The sequence below is a fragment of the Alligator mississippiensis genome, chromosome 2, assembly GCF_030867095.1.
Source record: "Alligator mississippiensis isolate rAllMis1 chromosome 2, rAllMis1, whole genome shotgun sequence".
In the NCBI taxonomy this organism is placed as follows: domain Eukaryota; kingdom Metazoa; phylum Chordata; order Crocodylia; family Alligatoridae; genus Alligator; species Alligator mississippiensis.
The window spans coordinates 171,114,355-171,137,249 of NC_081825.1; the positions used below are offsets into that span (position 1 = coordinate 171,114,355).

At 49.9% G+C, this 22,895-nt stretch overlaps 2 protein-coding genes across 4 annotated transcripts in view; both read right to left on the minus strand.

Moving 5' to 3' along the window:
• CCDC158 (coiled-coil domain containing 158) overlaps positions 1-5,535 on the minus strand; it is a 116,480-nt gene extending 110,945 nt beyond the window's left edge. For all 3 annotated transcript variants that reach the window (XM_019498739.2, XM_059722405.1, XM_059722406.1), the window contains exon 1: positions 202-5,535. The gene's annotated coding sequence lies outside the window, so the exon portion shown is untranslated. The remainder of the gene's footprint in view (positions 1-201) is intronic.
• A 3,183-nt stretch (positions 5,536-8,718) lies between these two features.
• MTCH2 (mitochondrial carrier 2) lies at positions 8,719-21,008 on the minus strand. The gene is made up of 13 exons (XM_006270825.4): positions 20,851-21,008; positions 16,313-16,397; positions 15,982-16,088; positions 15,482-15,508; positions 15,000-15,053; positions 14,131-14,188; positions 13,755-13,806; positions 13,489-13,548; positions 12,830-12,923; positions 12,366-12,413; positions 11,721-11,788; positions 9,678-9,753; positions 8,719-8,936 (listed from the first exon to the last, which is right to left on the minus strand). Exons 1-13 carry the CDS (start codon positions 20,935-20,937, stop codon positions 8,850-8,852), a joined length of 903 nt encoding a protein of 300 aa, XP_006270887.1. The 5' UTR covers positions 20,938-21,008; the 3' UTR covers positions 8,719-8,849.
• Between the last annotated feature and the right edge of the window lie 1,887 nt (positions 21,009-22,895).

The following is a 22,895-nucleotide window of genomic DNA, read 5'->3' on the forward strand; positions in this document are numbered from 1 at the left end:
GACTCCCGTAAGTCTTGTACTGTGAAAAAGTAAATAACAAATCCATATTCACTTTCTCTTAACCATTTAGTAATTTGTAAACCCTTATCATGTCTCCCCTTCAAGCGTCTTTTCTAAACTCTATAGGCCTAGCCTCTTTAGTTTCATCTCATATGGAAGTCCCTCCATACCACTAATAATTCTTATTGCCCTTCTCTGTACCTTTTCTAGTTCTTCTATATCCTTGTCGAGGTGTGGAGACCAAAACTGGGTACAGCGTTCTGAGTGTGAATGCCCTATATAAAGAGGCATAATGTTACTTTCCATTTTGTTTACAGTCCTTTTTATATAATCCCCATTTGGTTTGCCTTTTAGATGACTGCTGATCTTGACATTTTTAGTGAACTGTCCACAATCATTCCCATCTCTTTCCCATGTAGTAATGCAGAGCTCACAATATTGTAAGTACAATTTGGGGTTTTTTTGCCCAGGTGCATCACTTTACACATATCTACATTGAATTTCATTTGTCATTTAGTTGCCCAATAGTGCAAGGTGCTTCTGTAGTTCCTCATAGTTCATCTTAGTCTATACCACTTTGAATAATTTTGTGGCATCAAATTTGGCCACTCGACTAACCACTTTCTTTTCCAGATCATTTATATGTTAGACAATACTGGTCCCAACACAGATTCTTAGGGGGCCCCACTATTTCTTTCAATCCCAAAGAATGACCATTTATTGGGTATAACCAGGGTTTTTCCTGTTCACTGTTTTCTATCCTTAAACCAATTTCTAATCTACAATTGGACATTCTCTGTAATCCCATTACCTAACTTCATTAAGAGCCTTTAGTGGGGGACTTTGTCAAAAATTTTTTGGAAGTCCCGATATACTATTATATTAGTTGGATCATCCTGATCCACCTGCTTATTGACACCCTCAAATAACTGGAGGGAGCCATTCTGTAACATCACAGGGGACCTGACTTGGTGGCACCCCGAGTGGCTGGACTCAGCAGTCCCTCCCTAGCCAGATGATTCAGTGGCTACTCCTTAGCCAGACAGATTGGTAACTACCGCTGAGTGGACCAACTCATCAGCATCCCTCTGATGGCCAGACTCAGCTGCACCTTCCTAGGCTGACCTGACCTCGCAGCCCCTTCCTGATCAAACAATTCAAAGGCACCTCCTAGAACTGAACAACTCAGTGGCATTGCATGGGCAACCTTACTTAGGGGCACCCCCCAGACCAGAGCAACTTGAGACCATATCCTGGGTGGCCCAAGTTGGTGACATCTTCTGAACAGACAGCAGCCAGCTGGCCTTCACTGGGGGCTAGCTTTTTCTCCAGGTTTACCCATTTTCCTGAGCCTCCTCTCTTCCTGTTCCAGCCTGAGCTCCTGCCTTCTCCACAGCAAAAACCCTTGTGCCTCTCTTGCTGCTGAGGCCCTTCCTTTAACCTGCTTTTAGGTGTATGGCCACTGTGGCAGAATACCATCTCTGTCTCTCTCCAAACTCTGCTGACAATTTGGTTACCATGGTCACTGCAGAGGGCAGACACCCCTGGCCCCATCAGCTTCAGGTAACCCCGAATTGTAACCTGAGCTGGATACAGTCCAGAGGGAGGGGGAAATCTTCTCCCTCTGTCTACGTGACTGGCATCGCATACCTGGGTGAGGGCTTAAACTCCCTATTGTTCTAAGCAATGCCAACATGACTGGGAGGGGGCTAGAGCCCTTCCAGTCTACCTGACAACCAGTGATGCATTTCAAATTGGTTGGAAAGCAGCCAACACTTGCTGGCCTTCATTGGATCAGGTAAATGAGGTCATAAGGTCTATATAAATTAAGGACTGCCCAGGAGGAGGGGCAGCAGCCGTGATGAGAACTCTCAGAGAAGCTGGACCTTCTGAAACTCTGTCTTGAAACTCATGGTCAATGAACTGCCTGCCTCCAGAGGGAATCTCCACCTGCCTCTGGATGATACTTGTGAGTAAGCTACTTGAGATCTAACTAGATATATAGCTTGCAGTAACTCAGATGTGATCAAAGGCTACCATGCCACTGTTTGCTCTATGGGATTTCTCTGATATTGCTCTACCCTGTACCCTATTCCAAACCTACTCCTGGTAACCAATACAGTTCTCCTTTGTACTTAGCATGGGACACTTATTGGGAGAGGGGCCTAGATTATGCCGTGGGGTCCTCTTGGTTCAGCTGACTAACAGAGACCACTATTTGTGCTTCAGACTGAGGGGTGCTTACAGTGGATCAAGTACCCTCAAGGACTACTAGGCCTGTGTTTCCCAGGGGGCACAGGCCCATCAGTCCAGACTCTGGGTGGTGGCAGCATTAACTCCAGGCTTGCAGGTGTGCTCCAGGAAGGGGATTGGCTGGATGTGAGGCACCCCCAGGGAGGCACTAGGAGCCTGGATGGTGGTCAGGTGCAGTGAGGCAGGTGGCTCAATGCAGGAGCACCCCCTACTGGCCCACCACAGCCACCAGCCTGTTTCCTCTTTAAAGAGCCCTGTCCATTCTTCCCTGTCGTGGGGCTTGAAGAGGCCATATATTCAGGCAGCCCCAGACAAACATTTCCCCTGCAGAGATTAGCTGGACTGACTTACCTTTCAGGAGATCTGGCCACATAAGGACATTGCTCCCCAAGATTTCTCACAGATCAGATATGAAATACATTCAACAGCTCTGGACAGATACTTCCCCCACAGAGATTAGCCTGTCTTTTCTGCCATTCCAGAGATATGGCCAGATCAGGAAACATTTTTTCCCCAAGCAATCTCCACTGTCAGGCCAGGAATACATTTGGGATCCCTGGACAAATATTTCCCCCAGAGACAGTAGCCAGACTGACTGACTTTTCAGGATGAAACTTTATTCCCTGAGGAGTCATACTGTTCAGGTGTGAAATAAATTAGGCAGCCTCAGACAAATATTTCACCACAGAAATTTGCTAGTCCACCTTACCATTCCAGACATGTGGCCAAGAGGAAAATTATTTTGCAAAGAAACCTCACAGTTCACTCCAGGATTGCACTGGACTGCCCCAGACAAATAGTTAGCCCACAGAAATTAGTTGGTCTCATCTATTGTTCTGGAGACAGGCCAGATGATGAACTTTTTCACCCGCAGAATTTTTCACATCAGGCAAGGAATCCATTTGAAAGCCCTGGGCAAACATTTCCCCACAAAAATTTGGTAACCTATACTCAGGAGATATGGCCAGATGAAGAAAATTTCTTCCCAAGGTAGTAGAGCAGCTTGTCCCATCCCCTGGTTCCAGGTGCAGTACTGTTTGCATTCCCTGTTCCACCCTAGCCAGCTCTTCTGCTCAGGTGTACTTGCTTAAATCCCCTGCCAGGTCTTGATTTTACTCAGTGTGCAGGTAGCTGGAGAGACAAAGTATCTAGTTAGGAGGGTCTGTGGCTTTGCTGGTCCTGGTGGTCTGCCACATTTATAGCTTTGATTCTCACTTATGGTAGGTTCTCCAAGTTCTTCTCCCCCAAGCCAGTCTCTTCCCTTTAAAGCCTCTAGCTCCTTCTGAATAGGCTCAGCTGGCCTTCTTTGGCGCCTGTCAGGCCTCTTTTTCCCCAGGATTACCTGTCAGTTTTTCTGGGTGTCTTCTCTTCCTGCTCCAGCCTGAGCTCCTGCCTTCTCCCCAACCAGAACCCTTGTTGCTGGGACCCTTCCTTTAACCTGCTCATAGGGGCATGGCCACCAGTCTATCAGGTTCGACCCTGAGAAGCACATCCCCCTCAGTTTTCATTGTGTGATCATAATTGTGGAGATATCACTAGATGATTTTTTCACTTCTCAGAAAAAAAAAAAATCAACTGTGGTGGCTGTAATGAAGAACAATATCCCCTTGAGAGTTTTGCTGCTCTGAATCACCATGAAGAAGATATGCCTGGATGAATACATTTTTTTTCTCCATGAACTTTGGATCTGGTGGCTGTAATAGAGTGTACGATCCTTCTGACACATTTCCCCCCAAAAGGATTTCTGATCTTAAAGTTACTTTTGTACAGAGATTTGAACACAAGCAGTGGCACAAGCAGATGCTGTGTGTGATATGCAGCAGATGAGGGAGGGGACAAGCAGCACAGCGACATAAAGCAAAAAGCAGAAAGTAGAGCAATAGATCAGGCATAGGAAGGAAATCAGAGTGGCACTCAGACGTGTACTAAAGCAGTGGGGGCCAATCTTCTTGGTAGGCATACCACAAGTTAGATCTGCACTCTCTCTCCATCTGAGAAAGGAATTTTACTCATCCAATCTCGGATCTAGTGGCTACACTACAGCTGACAGTCCCTGAGAAACATATCCTTTAAGAGTCTTCCAATTTTAACCACCTGAATATATGGCCAGATGAGTAAAATTATCTTCTTGGGGAAGCTCACATCTAATAGCTGCAACAGAGCCTACAGCCCTTGAGAAGCATGCCCCATTGAGAGGTTTGCTGCCAGAAATATAACTGATTAAATGTCTGAATAAGTAAAATTCTTTTCTCAGGGAAGCTCACAAATGGTGGCTGCAATGAAGGCTACAGTCCCTCAGAAGTATTACCCTAAAATAATTTTGGCAAGTCTGGGCCTGCATTCAGTCAATATGCCCGGATGAGTACAATCTCTTTTTGGGGAATCTCAGACTTGGTAGCTTCAAGGGAGCCTACAGTTCCCGAGAACCATATCCTCTCGAGAGGTTTGCTAATCTGTGTTACAAGGCAATCTGCATCCTCAGAAGGGCCATCTACTTCAGAGTGACACCAACTGCAAGCCTTAAGTTCACAGGCTGCAGAGCGGGCTGGATCTAGGATCAAGGCTCTACCTGTCCATAATTTCTGCACAGACCATAACAGGCAAGCCTAAAAATGACTGTCTGTAAATCTATAAAACAATTGAGGCACCCATGTAAACAATAAGCCATGTGATGAGGCTCCATCTCTGACCACCATCTTTGACCACAGATGTTGAAGGGCTGACAGCAGAACAGTGCCACCCAGTGTCTGAGCAAGAAGGAAGCTACATGCAGGAAACATTCTCTCAGGGCTCTGTAGCCCGTGGCCCCATCCCCCACGAACCCTGTGCTACTGCTGCTGCTGCTGTCCCATCACTGCCTGTAACACTGCTCATCATGCTGTAGGCAGACAGTAGTCCCTCTTTGGGGTCTGAGATGGAACAGGGGTGCGGCCAGGAAGGGTAAGGCTTGGGGAGGAAGATGTGGCAAAACCATAGTTCAGAATGTAGTTGGGGGTGTCAGGGTGGGGGGGACAGCATGGTGTAAATCCATTGCTGCAGGCAAGCAGAGTTGCCAATCCCCTACCCCTCCAAATTACTGCTAATCTAGAAATTTTTCATTGACCACCCTTTTTTTTCTCCCCCTATGATTGGCGTTAAACCCTAAATTTGAACCAGGTCCTTGTCCAGGGCTTGGCAAAAGGGTTACATTTACGTTATGTACACAATTTATTACTAAAGTATGAGTCAGCAAAAAAGTTTGGTCCCGGGGTGCAAACCGTGGTTCCGCCCCTCCCCTCCCCCTCCCCCCCCAGGCAGCGCCTGCCCCTGCCCCCTCCCTCACTGCAGGGGGCATCGATCTGCCCTCCCTCGATCTGCTGCATGCAGCGCAGTCATTTATCAGCCAAATTATTGACCCCCATCAGGCTAATACCCAATAGAGCCAGTTTTCTCCAAATTGGTGCCGATCTGATATTGAACCAATGTATGTGTACCTCTACCCAAAACTGCAAAGGGTACTTCAGATGAGGCCTAAGCCAGTGCCGAGTAGAGACACTATCACTTCCTGTGTCTTGCACCTAACACTTCTACTATACCAAAACCACATTCACCTTTTGTAGAGCTGCATCACATTGCAGACTCACATCAACTCTGTGATCCATCAAGACTCCCAGATCCTTTTCCATAATAAGTATTACCCATGGTATACTTATATTTATGACCATTCTTCCTGAGGTGTAGCACCCTGCATATGTTAGTATTGAACCTCATCCTGATAGCTGCAGCCCAGCTTTCCAAGCTGTCAGGGTGCTTCTGAATTGTGCTCTTGTCCTCCAATGTGTCCACAATCCTTTCCAGTTTCATGTCTTCTGCAAACTTGTTCAAGCAGCTTCCTATGCCAGCAAACCAATAAGAAACAAACACACTGAACAACACTGGGCTCAGAACAGACCCCTGTGAGATGCCGCTCAAAACTTCCTGCTATTCTGACATGGATCCATTTACAGCTATCCTTCGTTGGCAACTATTCAGGCAGTTGTCTATCCAGCCAAAAGTAGTTTCTCAAATTTGTTTATGAGAAAGTCATGTGGGACTTTGTCAAAAAAGTCTTGCTGAACTCCAGATACACTATACCCACAGCATTCCCCTATCCATCCAGCCAGTTACTTTTCAAAGGAGATCAAATTTGTTTGACACAATTTGTTCTTAGTTCTATCAAGGTATCACCCTTCTTGTGGAAAGCAGGGAAAATTCTCACCCACATCCTCCTGAACCATATTCTACCACTGAGGAAGTCCTCCTGGAATCTCAGTGTGATTTCAGAACATCCCCATGGGGTAACTGATATGAACTTTGTTGCCCACCAAGTCCAAGAAAAGCGTCAAGAGCAATATCAGGACCTGTATATGGTCTTCATTGACCTTACTAACTCCTTTGATTCCATCAATCGTGAAGCCTCATGGAAAGTACTGGCCAGATTTGGATGTTCCAAGAAGTACATCAAGGTCCTGGGGCTTTTCCATGACAAGATGACTGCAACTATTCTTTGTAGCACATCAGAGACAGATCTATTTGTCCTGAGGTGAAGCAAAGATGCATCATCACCCTGACTGTTCTCCATTTTTGACAGTCATCCTGGTTCTCATAAAGGACTGTCTACCTTCCAGAACTGACACTGATAGAAAATGGATGGAGAGCTTTTCAATCTGGGATATTTTCCTTTGAAGACCAAAATATTCAGAACAAACATCCTCAACCTTCAATATGCCAACAACTGTGTCATCCTTGCGCACACACAGAGGGAAAACTCCAGACTGCACTGGATCTCTTTGCCGAAGTCTACTGAACTTTGGGCCTCTCTCTCAACATCAAGACTAAAGTGCTCTATCAGCCTGCTCTGAGCCACAAATGTAACACATCTCCATAAATTACCGTCAATGGAAAGACCCTGAAGGTAGTTGAGCACTTCCCCTACGTCAATAACCACCTCTCTCAGCGAACATTGATGAGATCCAGCATGTTCCCCAGTGCAATGCGCTGTGGCGTTCCAGTTGCAGCAGTCATAGGGAACCAACTAGTTCAGCTGCCAAAGCAAGCTTTTGTCCTACTCATTTCACAGAAATCACTCTTGCTCAGAGATGCTAAGATTTCCACTTCTCATGGGTCCCTGCCCCAAGAACCTTTATAGACTTGGGTGCTCCTTAGGGAGGAGCCTCAGCTGTCCCTTTAGCAGGTGACTCTGAAGGGCAGGTCTCACAGTTGTATGACAAGTGCCCTGTACAACAGTGCCATGAAACAAGTTAGTGCTATGTGGCCTGGTATGTAGGGAATGGAATGCACAGTGCAGGGCCATGAACTAGGAGATTCCTCACCTTAGTACAGGATCCCCACCCACGTGCTCAGTTTGGGCCCAAGGAGAAAGGGACACATGTCAGGCACTTCCTCCTTTTGTAACCCCTACACAGGCACAGGACTAGTTCTCATCACATAATACACATGTCAGAAGGTAAAAGACAAAGCTTGCCCATCAAGAAATGGGGAAGCAGGCATGGGGAGCTACTGTAGGCACTGACTGGGAAACAGCAGCTTGGCTTAATGCACTCAGAGATGGGAGCCAGGTCCTAATCTAGAGACAGTGGCCCAACACTGAACAGTAGGGGCTGACAGTGCTCCTGAATGCATCAGGGGCTACAGGCAATGCCATGATGTAAGAAACAAAGTGGAGCACTGGGCACTGCTAAGGGAGCAGGAGACAGTCTCCCATGATGGGGCAGCAGCCACTGCCAGGGACTCTAGACTCCTTGCCCCAGTGCAAGGAGGGACCTTTCTCCCTTCCCACAGCAGTGGACTGGACTACCTCTTACACTCCTCAACGGTACAAGGGTAGGGACAGGGGGAGCAACTACCACACCACTAATCCCTCCCCATCATGTGGGGAGAACAGGTGATTCACCCCTCTCCAAATTGGAGAGCTGATTGAGGGCAGCGTCCGGTTCCTTGGGCAAAAGCAGAACCACTTTGCCTTACCTCATGTGGGGGGACCCAAGGTACCCATGCCTAGGTCTGGGGAGGGCAGAGCCCTGAAGGTTACTAAAGGATCAGGTGGACAAAGGGGAGTCCCCAACCTGCAGCCAAACTTAGGTTTTTCCTTGCTGTGCTGTTTCCTTGAGAGCAGAACAAAAGGCAGCAGGGATCACTGATTTCTCACACAGGACTGACAGTTCTCTGGGACAGCTCCCATCCCCCAAAACATCCTTTTCAACTTGGAGGGTGGAAGTGGAGTCACGAGTCAGAGGCCAGGTATCCCCTTCCACTTGGAGAATTTCCCCTCATTCATACCTCAAATGACAGGAGAAAAAAGGGGAGCACATCTCAGCATACAGGCAAGTGCCCCGGGCAGAGTCCTTCCCTCGTCCTCTTCTAGCACCAAGCAAGCCAGACCCCATTATCCACAGGACCCCCAAACATAAAACACACACAGCCACCTTCATTTCCCAAGATTAAATGATTTAAAAAAAAACTGTATAGAAATCAACACTCCCCCATCATTCTGTGCATCCGGGCCTGGCAACAGCCCCTCCGTCTCTGGCCTCAGCGAAACCAGCTTTAGCTCTGCCTCAGCGAAACCTCTTCTCCTCCCACACGTACTGCTTCCCTGTAGGAATCTTCCGGAAGAATAGGCTGTTCCCTCGGCTCATGTTACCCTGGACCAGAAAAGAAGTCATCACCAACTTAGAATGGGCCTCAGCCCTGCCACCTCCATGAGGCAGCCCCATGTCCATTGCTGGGGCTATGAAGGGTGCCATCTCAGCAAATGGCTTCCTGTCACCAGCACAAGGCACCTGGCCTGCAACCCCTCCCCCTGGCTGGGCAGGCAGGCGCTACAGTCAGTTGAGCCCCCAGGCTCCAACCCAGTAGGGCAGCACAAACCCCAGGATGGCAGGGTCAGAAGTGCTGCACCAAAGCAGTACTAATGGGCTGGTGCTACAGCACGTGCTCACTTCATCCAGGCCCTACTGGGAACACAGCACAGAAGTAAGCACTCTGGCAGCTCAAGGGCAACTCCTAAATTCCTGGACAAGTTTGGGGCCTAGACCATACTTCACTTCTAATAGGTCACTGTTGTCCTTGTGTTACACCATTAGTACCCTAATGGACTGGGTGATCTGAATGGCTGCCTCTATCTTACAGGTTGTGGGGTCTGCTTTACTTCCTCTGGTCTTCACTCTCCACACCCTGCATAACCCCAGCTCAAACACTTCATTCAGCCAGACCCCACTTCTTGTTGGCAAAGGATGGGTGCTAAATCAACTCTGAAACTGAGTCCTAGGAGCCAGAGTGAGAAGCAACCTGGGTAGGTAAGTGCTGTGCTCTCATGATGGCCCCCCCTGGACCATGACAGCAACGCTGGTGAAGGGAGCAGAGGGCAAGCACCCAAGATGTACCTCCTTGCGAAGCTGGTTCCAACAGTCCAGCCAGGAAGAGTAGGTGGGTGCATAAGGGATGAGGCCCCCTGCCAGCCTGTGAGAAAAGAAGACTCAAATGAATAGCAGAGAATTACTTCTGTGCCTGGTGTGGGACACCATCCCCAAACCTACAGGCAGTGCACCATAATCCTGCTGCGCTGGGTCCTGTTGGCACTGACAGAGCTGCATGGATGCAAAGCCTTCTGCTGACCCAACTGAAGCTCTGCTTCAACTCCACCCACACAGGGCCTGCTCCCTCCTTGTAGATCCTTTCGGTGGCTGTCATCACCCCTGCCTGCTCTGAGCCTGAAGGGAGGCACAGCAGCACAGGGGATGCCCAGACCTTCTTCCTCCCCCCAACCCCTATACAAGGCCCTGACACTGGCTCAGTCAACATCCACTCTGCACCAGCAGGTACCCAGCCTTGCCTTTTAAACTTTTGCATCCCAAGGAGATCCAGAGTTTCCAGACCTGTGTGTTTCCCACCTTCCCAAGAGAGAGATCCCATCATTTGCCTCCACCATCAGATGCCTGCCTCTTGACAGTAGCCTTTATTTTGTAGACAGAAACAATGACCCTGGGAATGGTGGTGTGGGGATATTGTGGCAGTAGCATGCTCCACCAAATGGCAAGGATCTCCAGGCACTACTTTCTCCATGCCAGGCCAGGTCTTGTGCCCTGTGACTCAGCTGTAAAATGATCTACTGAACTGATGCCTTCTGGCTAGAAGGCTATGTACTTACAAGCACATGCTCATCCCACAGCTACAGCTTCTGCCTTATGGAAGGCAAGGAGTGGTCTGGGTAACTACATGCTGAAACTTCTGTTTCAATTGACACTGGCCTATGCTGAGAATCATCAGCCTACAATCAAGCTCCTCAGCCTATGGCTGATGTTAATGTGGGAATCACTTCCAGGAAGACCAGCACTCAGGAGCAGAGGGAATCACAGCCTCATGCCTTTCTGATGGGCAGCAAAGGTGGAGGAATCTGTATGTGGCAGGAGCAGACGTGCCTACTCCCACACAGCCAGAACTAGCTTTAAGTAAGGCTAAAGAATTGCAAGACTGGGACAGAGCCAAGGTCTTGCCAGCTGCGAGCTGGTTTCAGGGAAAGGTAAGGAACTTCCCCCTTCTCCTTCCCCCCAACCTCAACTCCTCCCTCCCAGTCCCTAATCACTGGGATCAGTCCATGAGGAAAGAGTTTCATGAGGGTAATTACATGAGCTCTGGGGTGATTTGTTACTACAACAGATACCCCAGCTGAAGTCCTAGTGGGGGAGGCATCTCTGTCAAGTAAAGGTGCCCCTTACTATCATTGCCTGTTTCACATGCTGAAGGAGAGACAGCTCTCTCAACCCATGCACTTTCACATCTGCACAGTTACATTTGCACTGAGGAGGAGGTTTAAGAACCACTTTCACATGGGAAAATGTTTCTAGTATCAAGCCAAGGCCTTAATGATAGGCTCCAATCTACAGGAGAAGATTTAACTCTCCGATTCTACCACCTGCCTGTATCAGTTATAACAAGGACATCTAGAGCAGTTAAGACTTGAACCATCTCACCAGGGTCTTGGGCTCAGCAAGGTCTACTGGTAAATACACACATGGTGAAGATGCAGTTCCTAGATTTGCCAGTCTTTGATTCCATGCTACTTGAGACTGCCAGCACAAGAGCTCCATCCTGCCTTTGTTTCTGCCATTTTCATTGCATGCCAGTATCTAACAGCAAGTTGTATTATTTGGGTAAACATCATCCCATCAGCAGCTTCCATGTCGGAGCGGAACGGGTCTCTTCACAACCCAATGGCTTAGTGCATTTAAAAGGGAATCTGAGATTCTGAAGGTTGAAGTGTCAAAACAAATTCCACAAAGATAAAGACCCACAGTCAGTAATCATTGCCCTGTGTGGGCTCTGCACAATAACTACTGGTTTCCCCTCCCTGCCAGGTAGGGACAGATGCTTCTTCCCACAGGGACAGTGGGATATTGTCAGGAGAGAGGAGTCTGTAAGGCACTCACCCGCAGTTGTTAATGGCCATCAGGTTGGAGACCAGCGTGAAGGGGTATGTCAGCATACTGGCAAAGAACTGCAAGCAAAGAGAGCAGAGGCTCTTTAGCAGCACTGGGCACATACCAGCAGAAAGATTCCTGAAACTGAATCCTTACAGCATATCCCCCAGTTCCTGGGTTCTCAGAAACCAGGGACAGGCATGTGCCAGAGGTAGGCATGTGAGTCTTGGGGCAGAAGTGGTGCTCCCTGCAATCCAATTCCATGGCAGAACTATGCCTGGTAAGGGATCATATTGGCATACACTCACTCACAATAGTGGCGGGCAGTTCCAAAGCTCCTTATTAAGACACCAGGAAGAAGTGTCCCTCTCCTAACCAGCACATAATTGGGAGTTCACTAGCCAGGACTGCTCAGAAGAGCACCAAGACTAAACAGACAAAGAGGTGAGTGGGACAAGCCCAGAAGAGGGCACTGAAAAACAGAGGCAGAGGTGTGATGCAGCCTCAGCAAGTAATTTCAGATCAACCAGTCCTCATCTAACTGACCCCATCTAGCCCCAGGATGGTGCTGCAGGGCTCTGCCTCAAGGATACAGGGATGACCTGCTCTCTCCCACTCCAGAGCCCCAGAGAGAAAAAAGGGTTACACACGCACTCCAGTGACAGCCTGCGAGTAGCTCTTCATCTCAGCCATGGTAGATACCTGCAGAGGCAGACACATATGTTGAACAAGGGACCAAACCCCTACTCTTGTTCCCAGACATACACAAAGGGTTGCCATTGGCATATGTGGCACCCCAGAGCCTTTCATGGGTTCCCTACTACCCCACATCAGTCTTATCTCTGACCCACTGGGCCCTCCCCCTCCAACTCCATGCAGGTGTGACACCTGCCAGAGAACACCACACACACTGACAGCCCCACTTATAGCTGCCCCTTCCAAGCTAAAGAAGAGCTGGAGCAGGAACAGTGCACAGGTAAGCAGCAAGAGGGACACAGGGCACCTCCTGGAGTCAGACCCATCCCAGGGAGTCCTTGCTTAGAGGATGCTCTTCCCCATCTTGTTGACCTTGGTCCCAGCCCTCCCACATGTAAGGGAGTCACAGGGGGGCCCCATACCCCATTTTCCAGAGCATAGGTGTTGATGAGGTAGGCCAGCATGTTACAGAGCCACAAGGAAATTATGTCACCCAGAAGCCGGGGAATGAGGCCCCTGAAAGAAAAAACAGAATAGGCATATGAATGCAGACCACATCCCTGCCAGCCCTAAACCTCCAAGACAGGGGATGCATCCACTTCCTCCCTGCAATTCCATGTCTTTACCCTCCTCCTCCACCTCACACATCAGGGCATGAACTGTTGCCTCTGTTCTACAGACAGGAACTCAAAGAGATGTCTAAGATCACCCCTAGCATCTGTGACAGAGCAGGGAATTGAACAATCACCCCAAAAGAGTGCCTGAAACGCAGGTTACTCCGTCCAGTTCATAAGAGGCCTTGGGTATTAATAAGGACTCCAATTCAGCGCAGAGAAGCATCAACTGTTCAGCTGAAGAGCAGGGAATAGTCCACACAGCCCCTGGCCCACCAGTTCAGTGCTCTGACTCCTGACCTACTGAGGAATAACTGAGGTGCCACTAGAAGAGTCCCTAATGCCTTCATCCAAAACTACTGGTTCCCTTCCAAGCCTTCCCTCAAAGCTCGTTACCCACAACACCCTGCCTACACATGGCTCTTTGCTCCCAACCCAGAGCAAAGAAACCCAGCAGCAGAACTCACGCAAAAAATCCCAGGATACCCTCTTCCCGATAGATTGTGATGAAGGAGCTTCCTGTTCCACTGGGCCGACGAAGGGGAGAGAAGAGAGACCCCATCACGTGCTGTTCCACACACACAGAAGGTGCCACAGGTCAGTCCACCTCGTGGGCCAAACACTCCTCTTCTACCATCATGCCATATAATACCAGCTCCCCACAGCATAGAGAACTCAGCCATATTCCCCCACACCTCTCCCACTCCTAGCTCCTTTCCCCCACCGCCCTTACCTGTACTTCGTCTCTCGGCCAATGAACTGAACCATACATCTGAGGGTGATCACTAGGGGTAAAGCCAGACAGTGTAGGATCAGTGTGGAAAGAACCGCACTGCACCTTGATGAAGGAGGGGCCAGTGACCCCAGCAAGAACATAGCAATAGGAGCAGCTATGGCCTTCTGAACACAAAGCCGTACCAGGGGGCACGTGCCCTTAAGAAGTGGGGTTAAAAAGATGGTCATGGTAACAGTGACCAACCAGTGTAGCACAGAAGGCCTCAGACACTGGCAGAGACAATGAGAAAGGCAGGACCCCAGCAGTGGCCACTAATGGGCTAAGCCCCACCTTGATAAATCTCCAAAGCACTAGCCCAATCCCAGGTACATACCGTGGAAGGGATGGGTGACAAGTGTTGCAGCAGAACGAGCAACCATCTCTCGGGAGGTCTGAAACAGATACAGGTTGTCTGACCTCGCTCCTGGGAGGATAAATGGGCAATGGGGTGTGGGGAGGGGCACAGACTACAGAGAGCGCGGTGGGGCCATGGCAGGCCAGAAGGAGTGTGGGCTGTGGCAGGCTGAGGGGTAAGTGGTAGGTGGAGTCTGGCAGCAATGTTCAAGCTGCCCTTCAGTGCCAGCCTATGACTGGCAACAGCAACTCCATCCTCCTGAGCTGCCTGCTCCCTGCAGATGATGTGCTTCAGTATATAACCTCAACCACCTTTTTGTACTGTGTCTGCTTCTGAGCTTCCAGGGCACAGACCAGGGCCATAATAGTGAACTTATCACTGCCCCCCAACCAGTGACTAGAGAGACCACGCCTGAAGGCACTGAGAGTGGGACAGGTCCTAGGGTGCAAGTCCAGGTTTCAGCCTCATACAGCTAAAAGCCCAGAGCCCAGCATGAGGCTAATGTAACTGTACTCTTTTAGTGCCAACCTGATGAAATATGAGGAGACAAAAAAGTCACTGTAGGAAAGAGGGAGAGGGGAATAACCAACCACACAGCAACCTTAGGCAAGAAAGGATGCTACAGGGCAATGGGTATCCTTTCAGGCAAAGACCGCTGAATCACTATGCAGTAGCTCAGCTCCTGAAACCATAAGAGGAGGCAGTGTTGGGAAGTCATCCCCTGACAGGGAAGGCTCATGGCCTGGCAATCTAGGTGGGCAGCTTCAGCCCTGACCTGAAAGGAATCCAACTACTGCTTGGGGTGCCTGAGTCCCAGATGGCCTCCCCAAAACAGGAACACCACTCACCTCCTTAATGACCTGCTCCAATGAGGATGTGGGTTCCTTTTGGCTGGCCCCTGGCTAGGGGGAATGAAAAGGGTTCAGGGAAGAGAAGTCACCTTTGCCCTGCCCCAATGCACCTTCCCCTCCAATCCCTCACACCCAGCAGAAGTACAGCCCTATCTGCATGGAACCAGCACCACACCAACATCAGAGCTGGGTTTTTGTGATAATGACTTGGTTCTCTTCATTATTAAAATATTACTGCTGTAGTAGCACATAGAAAACACTTCCCCTTTCTCACCCTACAGCAACTGCCCGCAACCAGGCCAGAACACCTCCTTCTACCTCTGTTCAACCCAGCTTTGCCTACAGTGTGCCACCATACAATGTACTCTAAAGCGAAACTAACGGGGGAGATACCTACCATTTCCCCCTACCCCAAAAGGGCTGGGAGAGCCCTCTGCAGAAGACAGAAGCAAGAAACTCAGAAACTAGTTCCAACCTACCTCAGCCTGATCAGCTTCTTGATATCGCTAAGGAAGAAAGGGATACAGTTATAGCACAACCAGAGCCAACAGAGGGCAAGTCCTTGGCATGACAATACTAAACACCCCCCCACTGTAGGGTGCAGGCAATAATGTACTGCTGGATGAACAGGTCCAGAGGAGGGCAGCACATGGCCTTTGCAGACATACCTGCTCAGCTTTCCTGTGTAACAGGTGGCAGGGACAAGCCTATAGATTCATGTTGAAGCACAGAGGCTGCTAGAATAGCAGCAAGCCCTCTGAGGTGAGCCAAAGCCCTTCCAGCCAAACCTTAACACTTTTTCAGATTATAGCGATATGCAGGGAAACTCCCACCCTTTGGAGCCACAGCTCCAAAAACTGCCAGCATCACAGACTCCCACTGCAGTGTGAGCTATACCAGCATGCCCTGACAATGGTGGGTACAAGTTGCTGGCCATCTGACCTGCAGCACTTGGGCCTATGAAACCTATGTGTAGTACCTGCAAAACTTTACTGTGCACCACAGTGCCAACAACGCCTGAACAGAGTCTGGGGGTCAAACCTTTGAAGAGTCCAGCTCTTCCATCTATCTTCATAATGTGCTTAGCTGGAAAAAACAATTAGAGATATCAGACTCCCACATCTCCCATTGCCACAACCTTCATTCTACCTGGCACCTTTCAACTTGTTACCCTACCACCAGGTGACACCAACAACCAACATGTGCAACATATGGAGGGGAGCCCACCAGCTTCACTCTAGCAAGTACCTGCCTTGAGGTTCAAGGCTCATAGGGCCCCAGATCCACATGTTCATCAGACAGGGACTCACCATAAGCAAAGAGACCTGGAAGCTGGTAAACTTGTCGGCCAAAAATGTTCCTACCCAGAGTTGGAGGAAGAGGCTCATATCCCACCTGAAAACAGAAAGACAGCATGCAGTAACTGCTACCAAGAAATGAGACCCATTCCCCTCCTGGTTCTTTCATCCAAGGATAGGCAGGAGTGACTGCTCTTGCAGACACTAGCAGGTTTCAGGTGGTCCATGAGAAGGCCTGCTGATTTTCTAGCATCTCTGCAGACCCTTGAGACTGTCTGTGCCACATGGCTAACTGACAGGTTCAGAAGCCAAAACCACAGTATATTTAGTGCAAGCTTGTCCAACATACGGCCAGCAGGCCGCCATGCGGCCCGTCAAGGTATTTTCTGTGGCTCACAGTGCTGCGACAGGAAACGGAGGTAAATACGGTTTACTTTCATTCCCACCCCTTGTCCCTCCCCCAGCCCCTCAGCAGCTTTCTAATGGCTGCTGAAGGGCTGGGGAAGGGACAAGGTTCCCACATGCACCGCATCAGCTTGACGTTGCCGACGCAGCGCGTGTGGGAAGAGAAGTAGTCACGTGCCTCTTGGGACAGGATGAGCCCAGCCAGAGCAGTAGGGGGCTCAGCTGCACTTTCCCCCTACCTGCGCTGGTCAGTCCCGAGCGGCACATGGCTCCGTCGCCGCCTCTGCTGGCTGGTGCCGACTCGGGCGGGTCTGTCCCATACGGAGCAACATGCAGCTGAAGTCAGCTTCCCACGTGCTGCTGGGGATGCCTGGCTGGGTCGGCACCGGCCAGCAGAAGCAGCAGTGAAGCCTCCTGCCTTTTGGGACCAGCTGGCACAGGTAGGGGGAAAGTGCAGCAGCACATGGGGAAGATACCGCTTGATAGGGGACGGGATGGGCTGGCCAGGCTGCAACAGGGAGGGAAAGCTGTGGCTGAGCCCCCTGCAGCTGTGCTGTATGCTCCTTTAAGACTGAACAGCATGCTCAAAAATAGAGCATGAACGATCTGGGCTCCTCCAATGTAAATTTGGAGCAGGTAAAAATATTTGTAAAAATACTGTCCAGTGTTTGGATTGTGTTTGCTTCTGTTTCTCTTTGTGCGGGATTGGGGGTTCAACTTGTTACTACTTGTTAAAGATGTGTTACTAACAAGTTATTAATTCAATAAAAGTAAATCTTCTTGAAGATTATTCTCAAAAATGCCCATATTTTGTTGCTTTGATTAGCTTCCACTCTGGCTGATATCTTTTCTACATTTGGTCTGTCGACTTGCATTATGCTTCTTTCATTCATTGAGAAGCGAGTAGAAGAGAAAGTGTTTATTTTAGTCAAGTGTTTGGTATTATTTCATTCTTGCTTTTATATTGTTTTTATTTTGGATTTTAAACCACATTTCCAGACCCATTTCATTGTCACTTCCTGCAACTTCATTGGTGTCAAAGGTCACGTGACATCACTTCCTGATGTGATACCACTTCCTGTGAGGTCTTTGAATATGGCTCACCGGCCCACTGAGTGATAAAAAGTTTGTGATCCGGCCCCACATTCAAAAAGGTTGGACACCCCCGATTTAGTGGCTGGCCCAACTCTGCTGCCTGAACACTCCCTGCCCAATGCAAGGCTTTAGCCTGACTTGGTGTTTACCTCTTGACAGAGAGCTGCAGGGGACTGGGCACCCCAGGTGCTACCAGAAGAGTCAAAAGGCAGGGAAACCATGGTGCACATCTAAACTAAGTGGTCTGTCTCTGAACAACACTCTACTCCCCAGCACTCTAACACCCTGCCCTGAGTCTGACCTCCTTCAGCCAAGGCCACGGGTACTCTGCAAAGAGCCAGTGCCTCCAAGGCATTCGTTTATCATTTGTCTCCACTTACTCCAGTCACAGAAAACACCAAAATGCTGAATCTGGGGGACCAGTTTTACTTCCTGCTGAGACAGGATCATCCAGCACATTCCTGTCAACCAGGCTGCCAGACAACACAGCTAGTCTCTTAGTCCTCCATTAGCCTCCTGTGCTGTACATGGCTTTGTCTTTACAGCGTCATCACAGAGCTTTGCATTAACACTCACATACCTTGCAGCTTTTTCTCTTTTCCTGCCTACTACCGGGAACACAGAAGGATGCCCTGGAAGTGCAAGGGTTAACAGCTCTTGTGCATTTAGAAAGGGTTGTCCATGCGGTCATACTTTCCAACCAATGGTGGCACATAGCCCAGACCAATCCTAGGCAGTCAGCCAGTGACACTAAATAAAGCAGCCCAGAGCTGTGGTACCCCAAGGAGCACAGGATAAAGTGTGGGAGTAGACCACTGCAGGTTCTGACTGGCCACACTTGGTGCAGACAGACAGGCACAGTCATCAGATCAGCACCAAGAAACACTGAGACCCAAGCAAGATATTCTGCTGAGGCAGGAAAGGGTCTAATGAGGGTCACAGAATGGCTTGTCCTGACCTCTTTGTTCCTACAATCTGCCAGCAAGGCTGAGAACACTGGTCGTGGGAAACGCAGCCTACTGGAGTTGGCTCTGACACTGTGGTGCTACCGGCACAGACTGCAAATGCCACTGATCGCTCTCAATCTCTACGGGTGCTACTGTGGGAGTGGTGGCTCTGGAACTCCCCTGGACACTGTGGACCAGTGCTGTTTCCTTCATGACTGCTGTTACCGCCATGCCAGAATTGCCTTAAAGTGCCAGGGCAGAGTGAAATGGCAGCCTTACAAGTTCACATGTAGCAACACAGAGACGGCTTGTCGTTCACAAAGTATCTGCGGCAGGATGGCATGCGAGTGTGACAGGCAGTTTGCAGAGTGTCTCTCAGCAGCAAAGCCCAGGAAAAGACATTTCTTCTACAACAGAAGAGACTTTTGTGCTGGTCCTAAAGGCTCCTGCTCTGCTACCTTCAACAGGACAGAAATCCTGCACTGGAAAAAAATGCTGTCCCCACCTGTTCTGGACACTGACTCACAAAGCCAAGGTTAGGAGCTGCAGGGGCACACAGACAGAAACTTCCTGTGGCTGACAAGCTACTGCTCCTTGAATCTGTGCAGTGGATGCATCATTTCCCAGTAATTATTTTAATGACTGGTGGTTGGGGCAAGCAGGGGTTTGTGGGGGGGTGGCTACTGGCTTGACAGATTCCAAAACTAGGTGCGAGAGGGGTTAGACTAAGGATTGTGCCTGGGGTCCAGGCTTTCACTTGTTCTAGCTATTATTATGGCACCCACTGCTGTTGTATATGTGGTGGGCAGCTTTGGGGAACTGAGCTCTGGGGTTCTGTATTATTCCTTATCTGGGGAGAATGCCCAAATCTCCCAAGCAGCACTGGGCACCATATGAACTTCTAGGAAGCCACAAGGGCAGAGGATAAGGGCTCCTCTGTGTCCTGCAAGAGCAGGAATAAGAAGAACCTGGTTTTGGGGTCCTGGACGCTATATATGTTTATATTACTTATGACTCAGGCAGGGGTGGGAAAGGAGAGAGAATGCAAAATACTCTATTATGACTTGCAGATTACAGCCTATTTTCATTCTGTATTGAGCCAAATAACTTGGGTTTTGCCTACAGCATCTTCCAGAAAGGCATCCAGTCAAGATCTGAAGGTATCTTGAGATAGAGAACAAAGTACTTTCTGCCTAGCTTCTACTTCTAGCCAGAGATTCTTGGTCTTCCACCTCTCTCTGCCAAATCACAGCGCTCTTGATTAACCTGCATTTTCTCCATGAGAAGCTATCTGCATACTCTAATTAAGTTACCTCTTGACTTCCTGTTTGATAAAATTCCGAATGAGCTCAAAGTCTATTACTGTATTTTCTCCAGTCCTTAAACTATTTTTGGATCTTTCTCAATGTCCTGTTAAAAAAATCAACATCAGAATCAAATGCTGCATTCTACTGCCAGATTCACCACAGGCGTGACCAGAAGTAAAATGCACTGCTCTCCTCTTACTCACTACTTTCCTCACCCTGCATTTCAAGGTCACGTGAGCCTCTCTGCCATGACTGCACATCGTGACCAGGTGATCTTTGCCCCCCACATTACAGACACTGCTTCCATGCCTCAGGCAAAGATGAGATCAAGGATACGACTGGATGAACCAAAGGCCAGGAAGCAATGCTGTTCTAGTCAGGGCCATCCACTCTGAGGAACAAAAGCCCCGCCAACAAACTGGCACTCCTCCCTGGCCCACAGGCTGACGACAAGCTCTTACAATTTTAGGACCAACTAGACTGAAGCTTCTTCTTCCCACCCACGGCAGCTGCTTTCCTCCCCAGACTAGCAAGGAGCTGGGTGCGAATCCCACCCGGCTGGATTTCAGCGGGCCTCTGGAAAGCGCCGGGGACACGAACTGCAGGCGCTGGAGTAGCGGACAGGAGGACACGCCCGGAGCTGGCTGGAGAGCTGCTCATTTCCAGCCCGACCCGGGGGGGGGCTACCTGCGGGCCGCGCGGACTGACAGACCCCGAGGCGAGAAGGGGCGGAGGACGCCGGAGGTACAGAGGAACCGGCCCCTTCTGCCTCGGCGCCAGCCGGGCGCTCGCTTACCTGCACCAGCACCTTGACGTACATGAGGGGCTGCGAGAGCACGGTGAGGCCGGAGCCCAGCAGCACCTGCGAGGCCGTGTCCGCCATGGTGCAGCCGGCCCGGGCCCAGCGCCCTCACGTCACCGCAGCCGCTTCCGGGCACGTGGGCTCTCCCGGCAGCCGCTCCGCTCCGCGCGCTTGGCTGGCGGAGGCTCGGGACTTCCGGTCGCTGCTGGCGTCACTTCCGGCGCCGCTCGCGGGCGTGGTCTGTCTGGGGCTTCGCTTGTGCCATGTGCCCTTGGCCCCTCTCCCGGGCCGGGCCCGAGCGCCCACCCCTGCATGCCCCAGACCCAGGGCACGTTCAAGGCGGAGGCGCTGTCCTGCTGCCTTGTGCCTACTCCGGTCAGGGGCCTTCACGTCCCGTCCCTTCAGCCATAGTTTGCAGCCACTCGTGTCCTGTGTTGCCTGCTGGGACTGCCGGCAGGACACCGCTAGCCGCTGCCACAGGCTGCTTTGTGCCTGGGCGGAGCACTCCTGGCGCAGCTGGTTTTCGTGCAACAAAAAGGCACCAAGGGATTATTATTATTATTATTGTTTTAATCAACTGCGTCATCGGCGCCCTCTTGATGAGCCTGGCTATCCCTAGGCTGTTCCCCCCCATGGGCGGTGATCTGGTGGGGGAGATAGATGGGGCTGGGAGCCACCAGTGCAGAGATGGGGCTGGGAAGAGGAAACCAGGAAAATGCTGGACTCTTGTCGCTCGGGACTCTGCGGCACGGACAGTGAGAGGAGCAGGATGGGACTGCAGCTAAGAATGAAGCTGAAATTGGTTCCTTTTTCAAAGCTAATCCAGACCCAGGAAAAACTTGTTATTAATGAATTACACATCCTAAAGTGACAGAATATCATTAGTTATGCATATGTACTAATTAATATGTAAAATAATATCTCACATCAAGTACAGAGCCCTAAAGGGCAGGTTAGGATGGGATTATGGGGCAAAATACTTCTTGGGCCATCCCAAATTATGTGGCAATGCCCCTGGGGGGCTGTCCCAAAGAACCCTGGCTACAGTCCTGCCTGGCCCAAAGCACGGTTTGGCTGTGCCAGGCTGCCAACTAACAGCCCCCATGCCCACTGTACTAAGTATAATGGTTTGAATAAGGAACTGGCTTTTGGGCTGGGATTATGGCTAGAAATTCTGGTTGGGCCACCCATCTGAATACCTGTGTGTCACCGGGGGACTGTCCTGGACATCTGTGACCAGAGACTTGCCTGGCCCAAGGTATGGTTTGGCCATGCCAGGCTACCAACAGACAGCACCCCAGGCACTGTGCTAACTGTATACACCCGAATAAGGAACTGGATTTTGGGCTGGGATTATACCCAGAAATCCTTCTTGGGCCACCCCAGAACACGTCTCTGTGCCACCAGGGGATGCTTCTGGACATCTCTGAACAGAGACCTGCCCGGCCCAAAACATGGTTTAGCCTCAGTGGGTTGCCAGCTGACACCACCCCCACAGACACTGCATTAAGTATCTAGACCCTAATAAGGAACTGGTTTTTGGGCATGAAGCTGAAGTTGGTTCCTTATTCCCAGTTTCTTATTCTTGGTTCCCGGTTCCTTTTTCAAAACCAATCTATACCCAAAATAAATTTCTTAGTAATGAATTGCACATTCTAAAGAGAATGTCATTAGCTATGCGTATTTACCATATTTACCAATAAATCTGTACATTAATATCCTGCATCAAGTACAGAGCCCTAAATGAAGATCAGATTAGGATGGGATTACAAGGCGAAAGACTTCTTGGGCCACCCCAAATTTCCTGTTGATGTCACCGGGGGACTGTCCCAAAGAACCCTGAGTGCAGTCCTGCCTGGCCCAAAGCACAGTTTGTTGCCAGGCTGCTAACTGACAGACCCCCCATGCCCACTGTACTGTATATATGGGCTCGAATAAGGAACTGGCTTTTCATCTGAGATTATGACTGGAGATCCCTCATGGGCCACCCCACACCATGACACTGTGGCACCGAGGGACTCTCGGGTCCTGCTGTGCTC

Bases quoted from the DNA above. Each gene is read 5' to 3' on its own strand.
- MTCH2 (XM_006270825.4), bottom strand. From the start codon at position 20,937: ATGGCGGACACGGCCTCGCAGGTGCTGCTGGGCTCCGGCCTCACCGTG. The intron at 13,549-13,754 runs GTAAGGGCGGTG...TCGTCGGCCCAG, and splicing joins GGCCGAGAGACGAAGTACAG to TGGAACAGGAAGCTCCTTCA. The intron at 8,937-9,677 runs GTACATCTTGGG...TTTCTGGTCCAG, and splicing joins GGAACCAGCTTCGCAAGGAG to GGTAACATGAGCCGAGGGAA.